The sequence below is a fragment of the Trifolium pratense genome, linkage group LG5, assembly GCF_020283565.1.
Source record: "Trifolium pratense cultivar HEN17-A07 linkage group LG5, ARS_RC_1.1, whole genome shotgun sequence".
In the NCBI taxonomy this organism is placed as follows: domain Eukaryota; kingdom Viridiplantae; phylum Streptophyta; class Magnoliopsida; order Fabales; family Fabaceae; genus Trifolium; species Trifolium pratense.
In genome coordinates this window covers 23805451-23822901 of record NC_060063.1, presented here as the reverse complement: position 1 = coordinate 23822901, position 17451 = coordinate 23805451, and the positions used below count along the sequence as shown (strand labels likewise).

General features: G+C 31.7%; 2 protein-coding genes across 2 annotated transcripts; both read left to right on the top strand.

Annotated features, from left to right (window-relative positions):
- The first annotated feature begins 1825 nt into the window (after nt 1–1825).
- Nucleotides 1826–4361, top strand: LOC123884434 (probable protein phosphatase 2C 13). The gene is made up of 2 exons (XM_045933526.1): nt 1826–2202; nt 3020–4361. Exons 1-2 carry the CDS (start codon nt 2020–2022, stop codon nt 4016–4018), a joined length of 1182 nt encoding a protein of 393 aa, XP_045789482.1. The 5' UTR covers nt 1826–2019; the 3' UTR covers nt 4019–4361.
- A 7096-nt stretch (nt 4362–11457) lies between these two features.
- Nucleotides 11458–15464, top strand: LOC123884433 (30S ribosomal protein S1, chloroplastic). Its single transcript, XM_045933525.1, has 7 exons — nt 11458–11863; nt 13160–13432; nt 13607–13687; nt 14239–14520; nt 14605–14715; nt 14971–15057; nt 15156–15464. Exons 1-7 carry the CDS (start codon nt 11576–11578, stop codon nt 15255–15257), a joined length of 1224 nt encoding a protein of 407 aa, XP_045789481.1. The 5' UTR covers nt 11458–11575; the 3' UTR covers nt 15258–15464.
- The last annotated feature ends 1987 nt before the right edge of the window (nt 15465–17451 follow it).

Genomic DNA, 17451 nt, shown 5'->3' with positions numbered 1-17451 from the left:
CAGAGATTTATTACCGTTTTAGTGAAGGTATGTCCAAATTAACTATTGTATGGAACTACTACTGGTATTTTTCTCATGTCTCTCACCTGTAGCTCATTTTTTAATAGTATTTATATGTCTGGAAAGTAACAAAATTACCCTTGTTGGCATTTTAATTTCGTCGAATTTGGAGTTACGATGCGTTCGGTAGACGATGTTGAATTTGAAGGTTAGAAGTAGATTTATGCATAATTAGTGTAATTGGACAGACCTTCACTAAAACGGTAATTAATCTCTCTCTGTAACTCCAAATTTAGTGAGGTTTGATTCTGTTGAAATCTAACTCGATTACAGTTATTTCGATATTCTTTTGATGAATTATTGATCCAAATTCAGTTCTGTGCGAAGCTTTGAAGTTGAGACTCGAAAGCAGATTTTTTGCAGAACTTGGGTGACAGACCTTCACTAAAACGGTAGTTAATCTCTCTCTATAAATCGAAATTTAGTGGAGTTTGATTCTGCGGAAAGATAACTTGATTACGGTCATTTCGGTATCCATTTGGTGAATTATTGATCTAAATTGAGTTCTATGCGATGCTTTGAAGTTGAGAATCGAAAACAAATTTTGTGCCGAATTTTGGGGGTGCAAAATCCAAAAAAATTTAAAATTGGGGGTAAAATTCCGAATTTTAAAATAGGGGAGATAAAATTCTGATTTTTTCAAAACAGGAGGGGTAAAACTGCATTTAAGCCAATAAAAAATAATGAGTTTAATTATTCAGGAGAATTTCTTAACCAAACTTTAATTACTTCATAGCCGAACTCCAAATGATTAGGGCCCCTTTCCCAAAAAATTGTTGGGTTAACACACAAAAAACATGTTTATTTACTTCATTTAATCATTCTAAAACTACAATAGTCAACATCTCCATTTTATTTGAAAAATTGCGAGTATTCTTACACTCAAATTTTTTCCAAAGTTTAATTTGTATTAAAAAAAATTACAATATCAACAAATCACATTAACAACATAAAAAAATTCACCTTTAAGGTAAATATTTTAATCACTAGGCTACTTGATAAAAAAAAAAAACAACATAAAAAAATTACAAATAAAATCAAACATTTTTAATTACACAACAATTATGATTGATCAATAGTTTTTCCTCCCGTTCCTTTTTAAGCGTCATTTTAGAATAGTAACATCAAATTAATGAAATGTATTTTTGCACATTATATTTCTGTTATACCCTCATTTTAATTCACAAATATATTCATATTTTTTTCACACATTTTTTCTTTCGAATAAATTTAACATATTATGTAAAAAAAAATTATTTAATATGTTATGTACAAAAAAAAACAAACTTATAGCATTAATTAGTTTTATTGAAAAGTATAACGGTAATTGACAGATCATATCCTTAAAATATCAAAACGACAATTAAATATAGACGATAGATCTGACATCAAAAGACAATTAAAAAGAAATTGAGGTAGTATAATTTTTTTTTTACTAAAATGTAAAAAAAAATAAAAAATTTGGTACAATGTATAAAAATATCTTTATATACTAGTATTATATAATCAAAACTCTAATTTTTTTTTTCTTTCAAAAATCTAATTTATCTTATCTTTCAAAATAAAAATCTTATCAGTAATTAATACCAACCTGACAGCTGTAAGATTCGATTGAAAGATCATATCTTGTGTTATTCTCATCACACATTAAGATACGCCACCGTTGCAAATCCAAGGGCAATATAGTATTTTCAACTCAGCTCCACTGTGAAAGTAAAAAAAGTAAAATCGCGTTGTATATAAATAATCACACGCATTAATTTGTGGCCAAAAAAAACGTTAAAACGCAAACGCGAATCGTAGTTTCATTCTCTCACTGAAGAAAACCCTAATTTCTTCACACCGCTATTTCAAACCCCCAAATTGAAATCCCAATCGAAGAATTTCATAAACCTAGTTAATCAATTTTGTGTTGGAAGATTGAATCAAGCACGAATCGTGAAGAAGTAGTTGAAAAATATGGTTTTGGAAACGGAAATCATCTATCAACAAAGCATGTTAGATGTGAAGTATCACCTTCGCGTTTCTCAAGAGAATGGTGTCAAGGTTGAGGTTTCACCTGCTTCTAATGTTGTTCCGATTTTTAGCCATGTTAGGGTTTCGTCTGAATCGATTTCAACCGAAACGTCTATTTTTGAATCGGTATGTTGTTTATCAAGTTATGATTTTTATTTTATTTTTTGGATTGAGTTATTGGGTTTTTGTTTAAATCCTGATTGGTTTTTCTATTATTGATTTTTGATCGGTGAAGGAATTGGTAACTGGGTTGATTTTTTTGTTGGGGTTTTGTTAATCGGTGATTTTGATTTTTTGTATTGATCGGTTTGGATTCAAATGTGGAATCGAATTTTATGAGTTACGCGTGTTCCATGATTTGTTTGTCTGATTCGATGAAGATAAAATTTTACCTTTTTATAGCTAGAATTTGGAATTGGGTGTTCTTATGATTTGTGCATCTGGGTATCAATCATAGGAAAAGGGATATAGTAAAAAAGAGATCTTGCATAAACGTATTACTCTCTATGAATCGTTTGATCTAGCTGGCTTAATATTATGTTTTAATTTGTATGAATAAGTTGATCTAGCTGACAATGATATTAGTAAAATCCAGATTACAATTGCTTCATGAATCATGATGATAGGCCTTCTTAGGACCCGTTTGGATTAGCTTATTTTTGAGCTTATGAAAAAATAACTTAAGCAAATACATAAGCTTTTGTGTTAATTCATAATTTCTCACTAGCGAAAATTGTATCTTCATAAGTTGTTCTTCATAAACTATCTTGACAAGCTTATGAATAATACATGAAAGCTTATCTATTTGCATAACCTGTTTTGCTTAGTGAATGTAGCTTAGTAGTCAAGCTTTTATTTTGTTGGTTAATGTCTTTCTTAAATCCCTTTATGATTTTTGGTTGGATTGTTTTTGTGCTGATCTGTGTTTGTTTCTTTATTTTAGACTGTGAGTTGCTCAGAGATGATTACAGATTCTATTTTAGAGGATGCTGTTGCAAGGTTTAAACCAAATGTTCGTTCTGGTAGCTGTGCTGATATTGGACCGAGGGGATCAATGGATGATGAACACATTCAAATTGATGATCTAGCTGCCCACCTTGGATTTGTCTTTAATTACCCTACACCGAGTGCTTTTTATGCAGTCTTTGATGGGCATGGAGGGCCTGATGCAGCTGTGTTTGTTAAGAACAATGCTATGAAATTATTTTTTGAAGATACTACTATGCTGCAAACGTATGATACTGATGCACTTCTGCTGAAGAAGTTGGAAGCTTCTCATCGGAAAGCCTTTCTAGGCGCCGACCTTGCTTTGGCTGATGAACAGAGTGTCAGTAGTTCTTGTGGGACAACAGCACTGACTGCTCTTATACTCGGAAGGCATTTGATGGTTGCTAATGCCGGCGATTGTCGAGCTGTTCTTTGTAAGCGTGGAGTGGCTGTTAACATGTCTCAAGACCACAGACCAAGTTATCTACCAGAGCGCAAGAGAGTGGAAGAGTTGGGCGGTTATATTGATGACGGATATCTCAATGGTTATCTTTCTGTCACTCGTGCCCTTGGCGATTGGGACTTAAAATTACCACTTGGTTCTGCATCACCTCTTACTGCTGAACCAGATGTTCAGGTAGTCACACTGACTGAGGAAGACGAGTTCTTGATCATTGGCTGTGATGGCATTTGGGATGTAATGTCAAGCCAGGAGGCAGTTAGTCTTGTTCGTCGTGGATTACGAAGGCACGATGACCCACAACAATGTGCAAGAGAGCTAGTCAAAGAAGCATTGCGCCTCCACACAACAGATAATCTTACTGTTATTGTTATTTGTTTGTCTCCTGTCGAAACCATTGTTGAATCATGTCCACCCCAGAGACGAAGATTCAGAGCCTGCTCTCTGTCTGAAGAAGCTCGGAACAAATTGAGGAGCTTGCTTGAAAGTAACTGAATGTAAATACAGTTGTCATGATTCAGCAGAAATTGATTAATGTTTTGTAGGCTGTTGTAGTAGAGTTAGAGCAGCCATCAGTTTTGTAGGGATGGAAGAGGATAGTTGGAGATGGTTGATGGGTGAGTGAGGCATATTTAACTTGCTGAGGCATTTTCTAGTTTATTTTGGCATTTGTAGAGACAGATCACAAATGTAGCAAAAACTAGTTTTGGCGGATTAGATTACACATTATTGTTACATGTGTAAATAAGAAATGATTTAGACTTATGAGGGTAGAATTTGCAACCATAATATTTGTTTTTTGTGTTGGATGAGAAAGTTGAATGAACGTATTAACCAATGTGATATTTTTTATTCGTATTAAGCATTCATTAATCCTTTTTTTAAGCAACCTTCATTAATCTTAACATGAACTTCAATGACCAAAGATTAAATTTAAAATGTTTAGTTTTGTTGTTTATGGTTGTACTTTTCTAGTTAACTGATTTTGGGGTGTTAAATTGTGTACTTCGAACATGCCTTTGTATGTCTTTCCTGCATTGATAAGATGTGGAAAGCCCATCATTTTGTTATCCATATTGGTCTTATTGCATGTGTTTCTGTCAAAATACTGAAAAATCTGTATTTGTCAATGGTTGTAATAATTAAAATTTCATTTCATCACACGTGTTGAATTACTTACTCTCCCGGAGGGTGTACTTGCTAGCAAGCCAACCAAGTACAGTATAAGTAGTGTCGTTGATAAGTCGTTGATAGTACTAGGTGAGAGTAATAAATATTAAATACTTAAAAAAAAGTCTTCCTAAATACAGTATAAGGGCCCGTTTGGTGCACAGGATAAGAGACAGAATAGGATAACTATATCATATCCTGTTTCAATCCAGTGTTTGGTGACACAACATGATATGATAAGTTAATCCTGAAGCTTATCCTATCCTGTTTCTCTAGTTAAAATCCTTATCCTGAATTTGAGCTGGGTTACCAGCAGGATAGGATAAGAAAAAAAAAATCGTTGATTTATTCTATAAAATATATTTTAAAATAAAAAATTAAAAATTAATAAAATAATTTGATAGTAAATTAATAATAAAATAATTAATTTTTAAATATATATGTAATTTTGTAATTTATATAATCTAAAAAATCAAAATTCTCCTAAAATTACAATATTTTAAATTAAAATAATTATTAAAATATTGCAAAATAAGAATATTAATTTAAATTTAATAACAACTTAAATATAATTATTTTGCAATGGTAGTTTTATTATTTACATATATCATATATTTATTTAGCTTATCTAACATATATAATTGAGTTATTTATTTGATCATGATTCATATAAAAAACTTAATTTGTTTATTTTCTCATGATTTGTATTTAAAATTTAAAGTTATTTGATTACTTTTTCTTTTTGTACAATTACTTATTTATATTTTTATTTATAAAATTCAAAGTATTACAATATAAATTTTAACAAATAACAATTGTTTTACGAGGGTAATTTTGTCATTTAAATATGTTATGTATCTTATCATATTGGTATGAACAAATATGTATTAAAAATATGATATAATAGTTATCATGTTTGTTATCCTGTGTGCACCAAACACAGGATGTGATAACTGTTATCCTGCTGATATCCTATCCTATCACTATCCTGTTGTATATCCTATCCTGTAACTATCCTATCCTGCGCACCAAACGGGCCCTAAGAGTATAAGAGTATCCACGATGGAGCTTCTCATTTTTTAGTATTTAAGTGGCTCTCACATATACACATCACTCATTTATAATTTTTTAATCATAGTACTTAATAAACACTCAACCCCTCCAACACAACACTTCTTAAAAAGTTCTAAATTGGTCCCACCAATAACACATCTCACCAATAACTCTACATCATTATAAACGGATCCCACAAAAATCATATAGGTACTATTGCTTACTGTAGAACCAGTACTATTGCTCATTCTTAAGAAATAGGTACTCACAATTGGATATAGTCTAAGAGACTCTTTATAAAATTTTAGATATATTTATTATTTTTTCCAAAATATACTTTTTATCGACGAATACATTAATGCATAAAGAGTATTTTAGAAAAATTTATTGGAGTATTTTTAACAACTTTTTTTTTTTTTTGATAAGATAAGGAATATAAAAAACACCTTTTTTTTTTTATAAGTGTTTGTTTTAAAGAGATTGTTAAAGCAAGAATGTTTTTTGAAGACTAGTTTTGATCACATACCTAACAAAAATACAACCTGCCTATTTTTTTTTTTTTGTCATTTTTTAATATTGGGTCATGTTAAACATGTGCCCTGCACATGATAAGATAACTAAATATAGAAATATATCATTTAATGTTATAAGATATTTAATGTTTAAAAAGTTGAATACACAATTTTCAAAAGAATATTTTCATATTTATCTCCTTAATATGTGCTCTTATGGCATACAGTAAGTTAACATTTTTCTTTAATATTTTCTCACATGTCTCGGATTGTTTACATAGGCGGGTGAGGTGGGCGGTGTTTATACGGTGTTTGGAAAAACTTTGTTCGGATAGCGGCTATCGTGTTAAAGAGAGTAAAAAAAGGACATTGTTACCGAGTTTAAAAAAATTCTTGGAAATAGAAGACAAACATTTATCAAATTAATGTGTTCTTTCAATGAGTTTAATGCCGACTTATGTGAAAAAATAAAACGAGTCTAACATTGAAGAACTTCAAATTTGAAGATAGGGTTGAACATCCGGATCATAAAGATAAAATTGTTACTATTTGAACTTATGTAAGACTTAAAGGTTAATTTTCACAAAAAATTATGCGTATTTTTTAATCAAAACAAAACAAAAAAACAAAAATACCCGAATGTTGGTTTGATGAGGTGGGCAAATATTTTAAATTGTAAAATCGGCGCTATCCCTTTCAAGTATTTTGGCCTTGCAATTTGTGTAAACCCGAGGAAGAAATCATCATGGCAATGGGTGATTAAAGTGGTGAAATATAAATTACTAGTATCAAATTGGAAGAATAAAAAGTTGGAAAATGACACTGTTTAAGGAACCAAATATGGTAATATCATGTTGATGTTTGTGCAGTCAACTCCTCAAAAGTTTAAAAAGTGTTATTTTCAATTTTAAAATTTACTTTTTTGATTTCCTTAACCGGTGCCCCGGGGCACTAGTTAGCATAACCCTAAAAAGTTATTCATGGTTAGGTGATCATAATAAAATCAGTTTTGTTAGCTCTTCGGTCTAACTACATCTCTTTCTTCAAGGCTCCGTCAAATAGCATTTTTAAACTAGAATCTCTTTTCAAACAATTTTTATGAGGAGGGCGTGAGAAATTGAGGAAAATTAATTGGATAAATTGGGAAAAAGTGTGTAGATCCCTTGAAGAAGAGGGTGGTTGGGAATTAGATATTTGAGGGTCATTTTAGAAAAATAGGAGTGGAAGATAAGAATAGTGAGAAATGGCCTTTGGTATATAATAATTATAATTATGATGATGATAAATAGATATGAGATTAGAGATTTGAGACATTAGAGCATGAGATTGAGGTATTTCATGATGGTGGAATGAAATTTGTCAATTAGATTTAGGTGATTGGAAGTTAGCAAACAGTTACTCGGTTAGAGAAACCTATATATATATATATATATATATATATATATATACACGCAACTTATATACTCCCTCCATTTTTTTTATTGTCCAGTTTCGTCAGATTTAGCGTTTCTAAATATCTGTTCGTTTGATGTTTTAAGGATACTATTTGTCAATTATACCATTTGTCAATTACTCTTATCTTTTTCGATAAAATTAATTAATGTTATATATTTGGAAAACTAATGATGATGGTATTTGGGGATTGCCTGCAGTTATTCGTGATGCAGACGGATGTGTTGTCGCAGCAGCTTGTTGGTATTTGCCGGTATTACCACAATCTGATGTGGCTGAAGGTCTAGCAAGACTGACATTGCTTAAAGGAATGGAATTTGCAAAGGCTTTGTTGTCTCGTAAGTTAACTGTAGAATCGGATTCCTCAAATGTCGTCAATGCTATCAATGAGTCTCAATATCAACGATCTTATTTGGGAGCAATAGTTGAAGATTGCAGAAGTTTATTTTCATGTTTCAATAATTTAAATTTTTTTCATGTTCGCAGAGTAGCAAATCAAGCTGCCCATTACCTAACTAAATTTGCTATTTTTTCTTGTTCTGATTTTATTTGGATTGAAGAAACTCCTTGTATTTTCGTAGATGTGTGACTCTAGATTTATTGTCTCTAGTTGATTAATAAAATCAGACACTTCAAAAAAAAAAAAAAAAAATTTTTTATAATTTTTTCTGGCACATAACATATTATTTTTTTTTTGTACATAATATATTGATTTTATTGGAAAGAGAAAGTGCATGCAAAAAAATAAGAATTTATTGGTGGATTAACATTAGTGTATAATAGAAAAATAAGGTATAAAAATACATTTTCTTAATTTGGTGTTACGGAAGGGTAGTTATTAATGTATTCTGTCTAAAATTTTGAGTGCATCTAAAGTATCATATTATTTGGTGTGGAGAATGGTTTAGAATAAAATAAAATACATACAAACTATCATTTATTTGAGCATAATAGCTTTTGTTCACTAGTTTGCTTGTATGCCTCTGAGATGTCTAGGAGTGAGGCATTTTTGTTATATGCACAAGACTTAGACAGTAGACACACGTATCAATTAAAAATTAAAAAATAAATAAAATATTTACACCAATTAATATAATTTTAATAATTTAATTTTTTTAATTTTTCTTTGCTTATGTGTGCCTAATACTTCTAATTTGTGTTTGTGAAGTACGTATTTTCTATCTAGAAGTTATGTCGAACCTTCTCAATTAATCGGAAATTGTATCATTTGTTTGTTTTTCTTGTCGTCCTCCGGTTCTTTAAACTCTTATAAATTTATGAAGTTATTTAAATTCTTATATATAAATCTATTGAAATTAAAATTACAAAATCTTGATTATAAATATCTTTTAAAACACACTTGAGCTTTGTCTAGAAACATCAAGGTGTCGAGTTCGAATCTCATTAGAAAAAATTGTAAAATGACCATTAATACCACTTGAATTTATAAAAAAATTCCCCACGCTAATTAAAAAAAATATATAAAGAAAAAATAACCTTATATATGGGTCATTTCAATCGTACACATTATTTTTCTTTTAAAGACTTTATTTATTTATTTTTATAAATTAAGAGCATTTAAATATTAGGGTAAAGATAGACACCCCAACTATATTGACGCCCCATCCTTCTCCATCATCTATCTATATCTCATATTATTAAATGAGTTTAATTGCTGTGCACCGTCGGTGTAATTTTTTTTTACACATACATCCAATGACGCGTTGCCACATCATTTAATGAATGTGACACATCATGTGTTTTTAATGACCATACATGATGTGTCTGTATATTATTGGACGCATGTGCAAAATATCTTTACACCGACGGTGCATATAAATTAAATTCTTATGAGTTTAATTGCTGTGCACCGTCAGTGTAACATTTTTTTACACATGCATCCAATAACACGTTGCAACATCATTTAATGAATGTGACACATCATGTGTTTTTAATTACCATACATGATGTGTCGGTATATTATTGGATGCATGTGCAAAATAACTTTACACCGACGGTGCATATAAATTAAATTCTTTCTAAAATCACCGTTAGTCATACAAATAATTATGATTTGTCAAACTCAGACCTTAGAATTTATAGGCTTAAATGCAGTTTTACCCCTCCTGTTTTGAAAAATGCGGAATTTTACCCCCCCTATTTTAAAATGCGGAATTTTACCCCTCCAATTTTATAATTTGTTGGATTTTGCCCCCCCACCAAAATTTTGCACAAAATCTGCTTCTGAGCCTCAAGTTCAAAGCTTCGCGCAGAACTCAATTTGGATCAATAATTCACCAAACTGGTACCGAAACGACCGCAATCGAGTTAGTTTTCTACATAATCAAACTCCACTAAATTTGGAGTTACAGAGAGAGATTAATTACCGTTTTAGTGAAGGTCTGTTCAAATTAATTATCGTATGAAACTACTACTGGTATTTTCGTCATGTCTCTCACCCTATAGCTCATTTTTTAATATTATTTACATTTATGGAAAGCTAACGAAATTACCCTTGTTGGCATTTCAATTTCGTCGAATTTGGAGTTACGATACGTTCGGTAGACGATGTTGAATTTGAAGATCACAAGTAGATTTCTGCAGAATTAGTAATTGGACAGACCTTCACTAAAACGGTACTTAATCTCTCTCTGTAACTCCAAATTTAGTGGGGTTTGATTCTGTGGAAAGACAACTCGATTACGGTCGTTTCGGTATCCGTTTTGTGAATTATTGATCCAAATTGAGTTCTGTGCGAAGCTTTGAACTTTAGGCTCAGAAGCAGATTTTGTGCAGAATTTTGGTGGAGGGCAAAATCCAACAAATTATAAAATAGGGGGGGTAAAATTCCGCATTTTAAAATAGGAGGGGTAAAATTCCGCATTTTTCAAAACATGGGGGGTAAAACTGCATTTAAGCCTTTTTTAAATTTCTTCTTGTTACTAGGATATAGGTATGAAATTTTCATCGATAATAACTAATTTCTATCAGAAAATTTGTATTGTCGGAAAATTTGTGGAAACACAAGATAAGTTCTCTCTTTGAACCAAATTTTTCTAGAAATTATGAATCGAACTTCTGACCACCTATTTAAGAGGCTTAAAATACTTACCACTTAAACCAATTTATTGTTTATTAGGGCTTGTTTGTTTCAGCTTTAAAAAAATAGATTTTTTCTTTGTATTTTTGAAAATAGATTTTATAAAACTGTTTCTCAAAACATTACAAGTTTTTTTATATTCGTTTTTTCTAAATTCAAACACTAATTTTGACATCATATAACATAGACGAACATTATTGAAGAACAAAAATTTGTCAAAATCTCAATTTTTATAAAAAGTTGTAATTCAAAAATGATTTTTATGAAAATCTATTTGAAATAGCTTCAAAAAAAAATGATTTTTTTTTGAAATTTTGATATCCAAAATAAGTTTCAATAAATTGATGAAATACCTAAAATAAGATTTTAAGAATAACTATTCAAACCAAATTTTCATGCTTTTATAAAAAAAAAATTGTGTTTACACAAAATTATATTAAACTATAAGAATCTATTTTCAAAAAATCTATAACAAACATCTCTTTTTTAAAATGTACAAGATTTTTTTTTTTTTTAAGATCTCAATCTAAATTTTTCATTTATTTTAACAAGACAGTAAATCTTGTAGAAAAAAACACAAATTCTAGTCCAAAATTTACTTCACATAAAAAATACAAAATACAGATAAATAAATAAATAAAAAACAAATAAAATCTCCATTTGACATATCATCACACCTTATCTATCATCATCATCATCATCTTCTTCTTCTATCTGCTAAAATAAAAAACAGAGAGTGAGAGAGAGAAACACTCTCATAGTCTCATGGCCATGGCGTCTCTAACTCAGCAACTTACTGGTGGTCTCAAGTGGACCCCATTCCTATCCAAACCAACAACATATCTGCAGAAACAAAAGCGCGGTGTTCTTCCTATTGTATGTTCCATTGCAATTTCAAGCACACAGAACAAAGAGAGAGCATTACTTGCAGAGATTTTTGCAGAAGCTTATGAGAATTGTCGTAATGCTCCATTGCAAGGTGTTTCATTCACTCTCGACCAACTCACTGAAACTGTTGATAAATATGATTTTGCGTCTGAAATTGGAAACAAGGTATTTTTTTTCCCCCTCTTTTTGTTATAAAGATTTTAACTTTATTACTTTTTGTGATTGTTTTTGTTGAGTTTTCATGTGGGGTTGTTGTGAATTTCTGTTTCAGTGTTTTTTTTTTATTGAATTTTGGATTTTTCTAGTTTTTGATGAAAATGGGTACTGTTGAATTCTATGAAGTATAGACACTCCTCAGATTAGGTGTGTCCCGTGTTTGTCGATTATGTCATTTTCTCAAATTATTATTGGTGTTAACATGTCGGTGTCCGTGTGGTTTCTGGTGTCTGTGTTTGTGTCTGTGCTTCATAGGTTGAATTGACATTTGTTTTGGGTGTGTGGATAACCTAATTTTTGTGTGGAAATTGTTTGTTGTTTGTGTATGAATAAACAAGGGTACTTGTAAGGTGTACTACGATCAAAATGAATATCCATTTCGATGTGTTTCGTGTGTTGATGTTGGACTGAATTTCCGGAGAGATAGATGGCACTGACATTGACAACTCCACGGTATTCGGCTCGACACTAGAGCGAGATAATGTATTATATTGTTGGAAGATGCTACACTTGACATTAATTGGATTAATTCCCTATACATTGGAGTTTTTTGTATTGAATAAAGGATTTGATTCTTAACTAAAAAAAGTCCCTTTATATAATTATATTGTTGGTTATGGCTGCAAAATAATTTTTGGTGTAGACAGTCATTTTTGGTACTTCAATATGAGACCCTATCACAATATTCTTTCTTCTTTTTTTTTTTCGTTAGTAATCCAGAATTCGGCCGCGAGATAAGTAAAGTTTGACCAAGAATTGTTCCCACCAGGAATCGAACTCGGGTTCTCCCGAACAATTCGTCCTAGGGGAGCTCATTAACCACTTGAGCCCAATGTCTTGGTTAATATTCTTTGAATGTATCAAAATTACAAAAACATTCCTAAACGTGTCTTTCGTTAGTTAGTTAGTTAGTTAGTTAGTCTTCGTATGTTTCTTTCGTTAGTTAGTTTAGTCAGAGAATGTGTCTTCCATTAGTCAAGTTGGTCCATAGAATGTGTTTGTGATTTAGATATATTTGGAGACTATTATAGTGAGAGTGGTTCACACATTTAGAGATCAAAATCACAGTTTACTCTAATTTTCTAATTTATGGAGGAAAGGAAACTATTTTTAAAAGACTTAATGTATTTTAACTTTTATTTCTTAAAATGATTGTTGAAAAGATTATTCAAGTTGATTCTTAGGGGGGATAATTCTTTGATGTAATCTGAAATAGATTGGTGATTCTTGCTGGTTTGGTTTCAGGTTACTGGCACTGTGTTTGGCTCTGATGCCAGTGGAGCTTTTGTTGACGTTACCTCAAAATCTACAGCATACTTGCCACTATTTGAGGCATCTATCCGCAAAATTAGGCATGTAGAAGATATAGGCTTAATTCCTGGCGCGACAGAGGAGTTTGTAATCATTGATGAAAATGAAGATGATGGTTTGCTCTTAAGTTTAAGATCTATCCAGTTTGACCTTGCATGGGAACGATGTAGGCAACTTCAGTCAGAAGATGTTGTTGTCAAGGGTAAGGTGAGTTTTGCATACTCAAAATTTCAATATCAATCAATGTTTAGCATATATTTGTGTTTATTACTAATGCAAATATTTACGATATCAATTTTTAGTAATCTTGATTAAGGTAAGTTTACAAAATGAAGCAAAAGAAAACTGTTCTTATCCATTTATGTATACTTTGTGTGGCAGCTTATTGATTCAAATAAAGGTGGTCTGGTGGCTGAAGTTGAAGGCCTTAAGGGGTTTGTTCCATTCTCACAGTTGTCAACGGTTAGCTCTTTACCTACTTTGACATTTATGGACTTGCTTGCATTGAATCAAAACTTGTTATTTGGCGAGTAAAAGAGGTATAACTATAAGGGATTTTTTTATATAAAATAAAGAATATATATATATATATATATATATATATATATATATATATATATATATATATATATATATATATATATCTTGTATTATTTACAAGTGAAAAAGTTTCAATTAACAACCTAGGCTACAAAGATATTAAATCTCAAAGCGTTGACGCAATTTACCTTAGTATGGACAATGATAAAGACATAATAATTTTACTAGTGTTTGTGGCACAAACTTGTATATATCAATCTTTCTATATTCTTATCTATGTTAAGATTGAGTCATGCAATTTTATCGATGGAACTTGTATGCTTCAACAAGTTATGATGCCGGTTATTCTGCGTAAACAGAAACATCCTTTTATTGCTCATTACATCATTTATATCTTTTATTTTGCCCCCTTCTAAAATTTAGAAGTTTAGCCACCAACTCAAACTTTTCCCTTTTGCCTATTTTATTCTTAGAAACTGCCGGGAGAAGAGATTATTGAGATGGAGCTTCCTTTAAAGTTTGTGGAGGTTGACGAGGAAGAGTCCAGACTTATCCTTAGCCACCGCAAAGCTGTCGCTGGCATCCAGGCACAACTAGGAATTGGATCGGTAGTCACCGGGACCGTGCAAAGCCTAAAGCCATATGGTGCCTTTATTGACATCGGTGGAATTAGTGGCCTCCTTCATGTCAGCCAAATCAGTCATGATCGTATATCTGATATTGAAACTGTTCTTCAACCTGGAGATATTCTGAAGGTAAACCTATAATAAGCTACATCCATATTTGAATCGAGTTAAAGGTGTTGTGTTGATATAAAATCTTGTTCTTTCTATGATTAGGTGATGATATTGAGTCATGATCGTGAGAGAGGCCGTGTAAGTCTTTCCACAAAGAAGTTGGAACCTACACCTGGAGACATGATTCGTAATCCAACGCTTGTCTTCGACAAGGTATAATTCAAAGAAAGGATCTCAAGCTTTTTTCTTTGTGCATTCGTAAACTACAATTATAGAATATCATGTCGGTAGTCATGATTTATTTCCACTTCCTGATTTTTCTGCTATCTAGAGTACTATCCTACATGAAGCAAAAATACCGAGTTCCTTTGCTCTCTGTTATACTTATTTTCAGCAGTAACCCTTTTCATTGGCAATATCAATTTTGAAAGAGAATGTTCAATTGTAACTTTTAATCTGTTCTTATAGGCCGAGGAGATGGCTCAGACATTCAGACAGAGAATAGCGCAAGCAGAAGCCATGGCTCGTGCTGATATGCTTAGGTTCCAGCCAGAGGTATTTGCTTGTTCAATTGTTTAGCATTTACGCTCGTTGAGGCACATGTTAGTTGTTCATTTAACGAACCTATTGAACCTGAATCGTTTGTTTTACAGAGTGGATTAACTCTCAGCAGTGATGGGATCTTAGGACCACTTGGTTCAGATTTGCCTCTAGAGGGACTGGATCTGAGTGAGATACCCAAAGCTGAAGATTAAGGATGGACGAAACTCGGAGGCCTTTACCTTTTATTACACATTGCACTGTTTATTGTTGTAGAATGATAAACCTAATGTGATCTTTCTTTTGTTTTAATGTACTCATCTTTCCTTGGCAATGTAAAATTGAAAAAAGAATAATCTATTAACTATGTATCTATTTGAGGAAACTGTTAAATATCAGAGTTGAAAATTGAAGCAATGCTAGATAAGTACATAAATGAGAATGTTTATTTATAAGCTTATAGTCAACCTGAAATATAAATATGCTAAAATATTCCCTGCTATACTATCAGATTTTATTGGCTTACATTAGCTAATTACCACAAAAGGTAGAGCAGAAAGTGCAACATCAGTAGAAACTTAGAGCATGTTTGGTTTCAATTCTAAAAGAGGCATAATTGATTCTAGACGTCTAAAATTGATTTTGACATGTTTGATTTCTCTAGAGTAAAATTGATTTTGCTGTCAGATTGAAATTAGAAATTATAGCTTGTAATTCTATAATTAATTTTTACACTCAAATTTATTATTTAACTCACTTTTATATTTTATATGAATGTATCTAAATATGAACCACTTTGCCTTCAACCCAACTTTAGTCATAATTAATTTTACATAATCAATTAACTCGATTAATTTTTCTCACTGCAGAACCACATTTGTTTAAAATAAGTTTATTCAAACTTTAAAGCATGTCTCTTAGCTGCACACACATTTTCTTAGCCAAAAACTCTTCTATGAGAATGGCCAGAAACTTCAATCTTTGATTTAGCAAGTGCTTTGATCATTATGTTACATTGTTAGTAAAATGAACACCAGTTGACCAACATGAAACTTAGGAAGTGGATTTTATAAGTTCCTTTATGGGACTGAAATTTTACATTCATGTGCTTTGGTCATTCCATGTTAAACAAAATTCTGAGCAATGATAATGGTTGACTTGCCAAATTTTTTTGTATTAACCCTATAGTTCCCAGAGGAAGGGGTCCCGACTATGTTGTCAAAGCGAAAAATTGACGCGACGCGGACAACCCAAAATTGACGGGACGCAGTAATGCGGGGACTCGCGGGCGCTATTTAAGTGACGCGATGCGGACAATAAAAATAAAAATTACATAATAAATATCAAACTATCAATCAATCATCAAAATACATATACTAATAAAAGTAGCATAGGTCCCTTACATAATTAAAATACCAATCATCCAAATACTTACTACACACAGTAGTAGTATTCCAAAATACCAATAAAAGACAAGTCTTAAACAAAATAAAAAATTCAAGGAAAGTAATAAACAAATAAAAGACTTAAGTACTTAGTTCTAAACATCAAATATAAATTCAAGCATCATTAAAATGAAACAGAGAAGCACAGAAAGAAGAACGATGAAATTTTACGCGTCTTTGTTTGTCTCCAAACACAAAACGACGTTAAGGAATGGAGAGAAAGAGGCGTAACAACAAGATAAAGAATTAGGGTTTAACGAAATTTCACAATTATTCTCTAAAATGTTTAAAAATTAAGGGCAAAATCGTTGTTTTGTTGTTCAATTAAAAGCGGTGCTACGAAACTGCTACTCCTGCAACTCGCGACGGGCAATAGCGCCCGCTTCACATAAATATCGGCTGCTACACCCTGGATGGCCGTAGCGCCTTGGGCTGACTCGGTGACCTCCATTTTGTCGCGTCGCGCTACTATAGCGGTTGTCGCGGCCGCTATTGACAACAGAGGGTCCCGGAAATTCAGAGTTCGGCCGCGAGGTAAATAAACTCTTTCCAAGAATTGTTCCAACTAGAAATCGAACTCGGGTTCTCCCGGACGATTCGTCCTAGAGGGAGCTCATTAATCACTTGAATCCAATGACTCGGTTACTTGCCACTTGTTTTGTAGCTGCTGAATCAATCAATAAATTTCTTAAGGATAGTACTTGATTTGTAGCTGCTATTTAGTATTTAAGAAACAATCATTTCCCTTCTACTTTTTTTTGAAAATGAATGATGTTTTATTAGTTGCTTTCCTTTTTTCCTTTGTCATTTACATTGTTCACCATAGTTTAAAACAGGAGGAATGGTCCTAAAAGAATTATATTTTCACTTCAAAATATGCTAAAGAAAAGTTTCATATTTGCTCATAGAAAGAATTAGAGACCCATGAGATTGTTTATAAATGTGGCTTGGATACCAAATAAAT

Excerpts from the sequence above, each read along its gene's own strand:
- LOC123884434 (XM_045933526.1), top strand. The coding sequence starts at position 2,020 with ATGGTTTTGGAAACGGAAATCATCTATCAACAAAGCATGTTAGATGTG. Across the intron at positions 2,203-3,019 it reads AAACGTCTATTTTTGAATCG|ACTGTGAGTTGCTCAGAGAT; the intron begins GTATGTTGTTTA and ends TCTTTATTTTAG.
- LOC123884433 (XM_045933525.1), top strand. The coding sequence starts at position 11,576 with ATGGCCATGGCGTCTCTAACTCAGCAACTTACTGGTGGTCTCAAGTGG. Across the intron at positions 13,688-14,238 it reads CATTCTCACAGTTGTCAACG|AAACTGCCGGGAGAAGAGAT; the intron begins GTTAGCTCTTTA and ends TTTTATTCTTAG. Across the intron at positions 14,521-14,604 it reads AACCTGGAGATATTCTGAAG|GTGATGATATTGAGTCATGA; the intron begins GTAAACCTATAA and ends TTCTATGATTAG.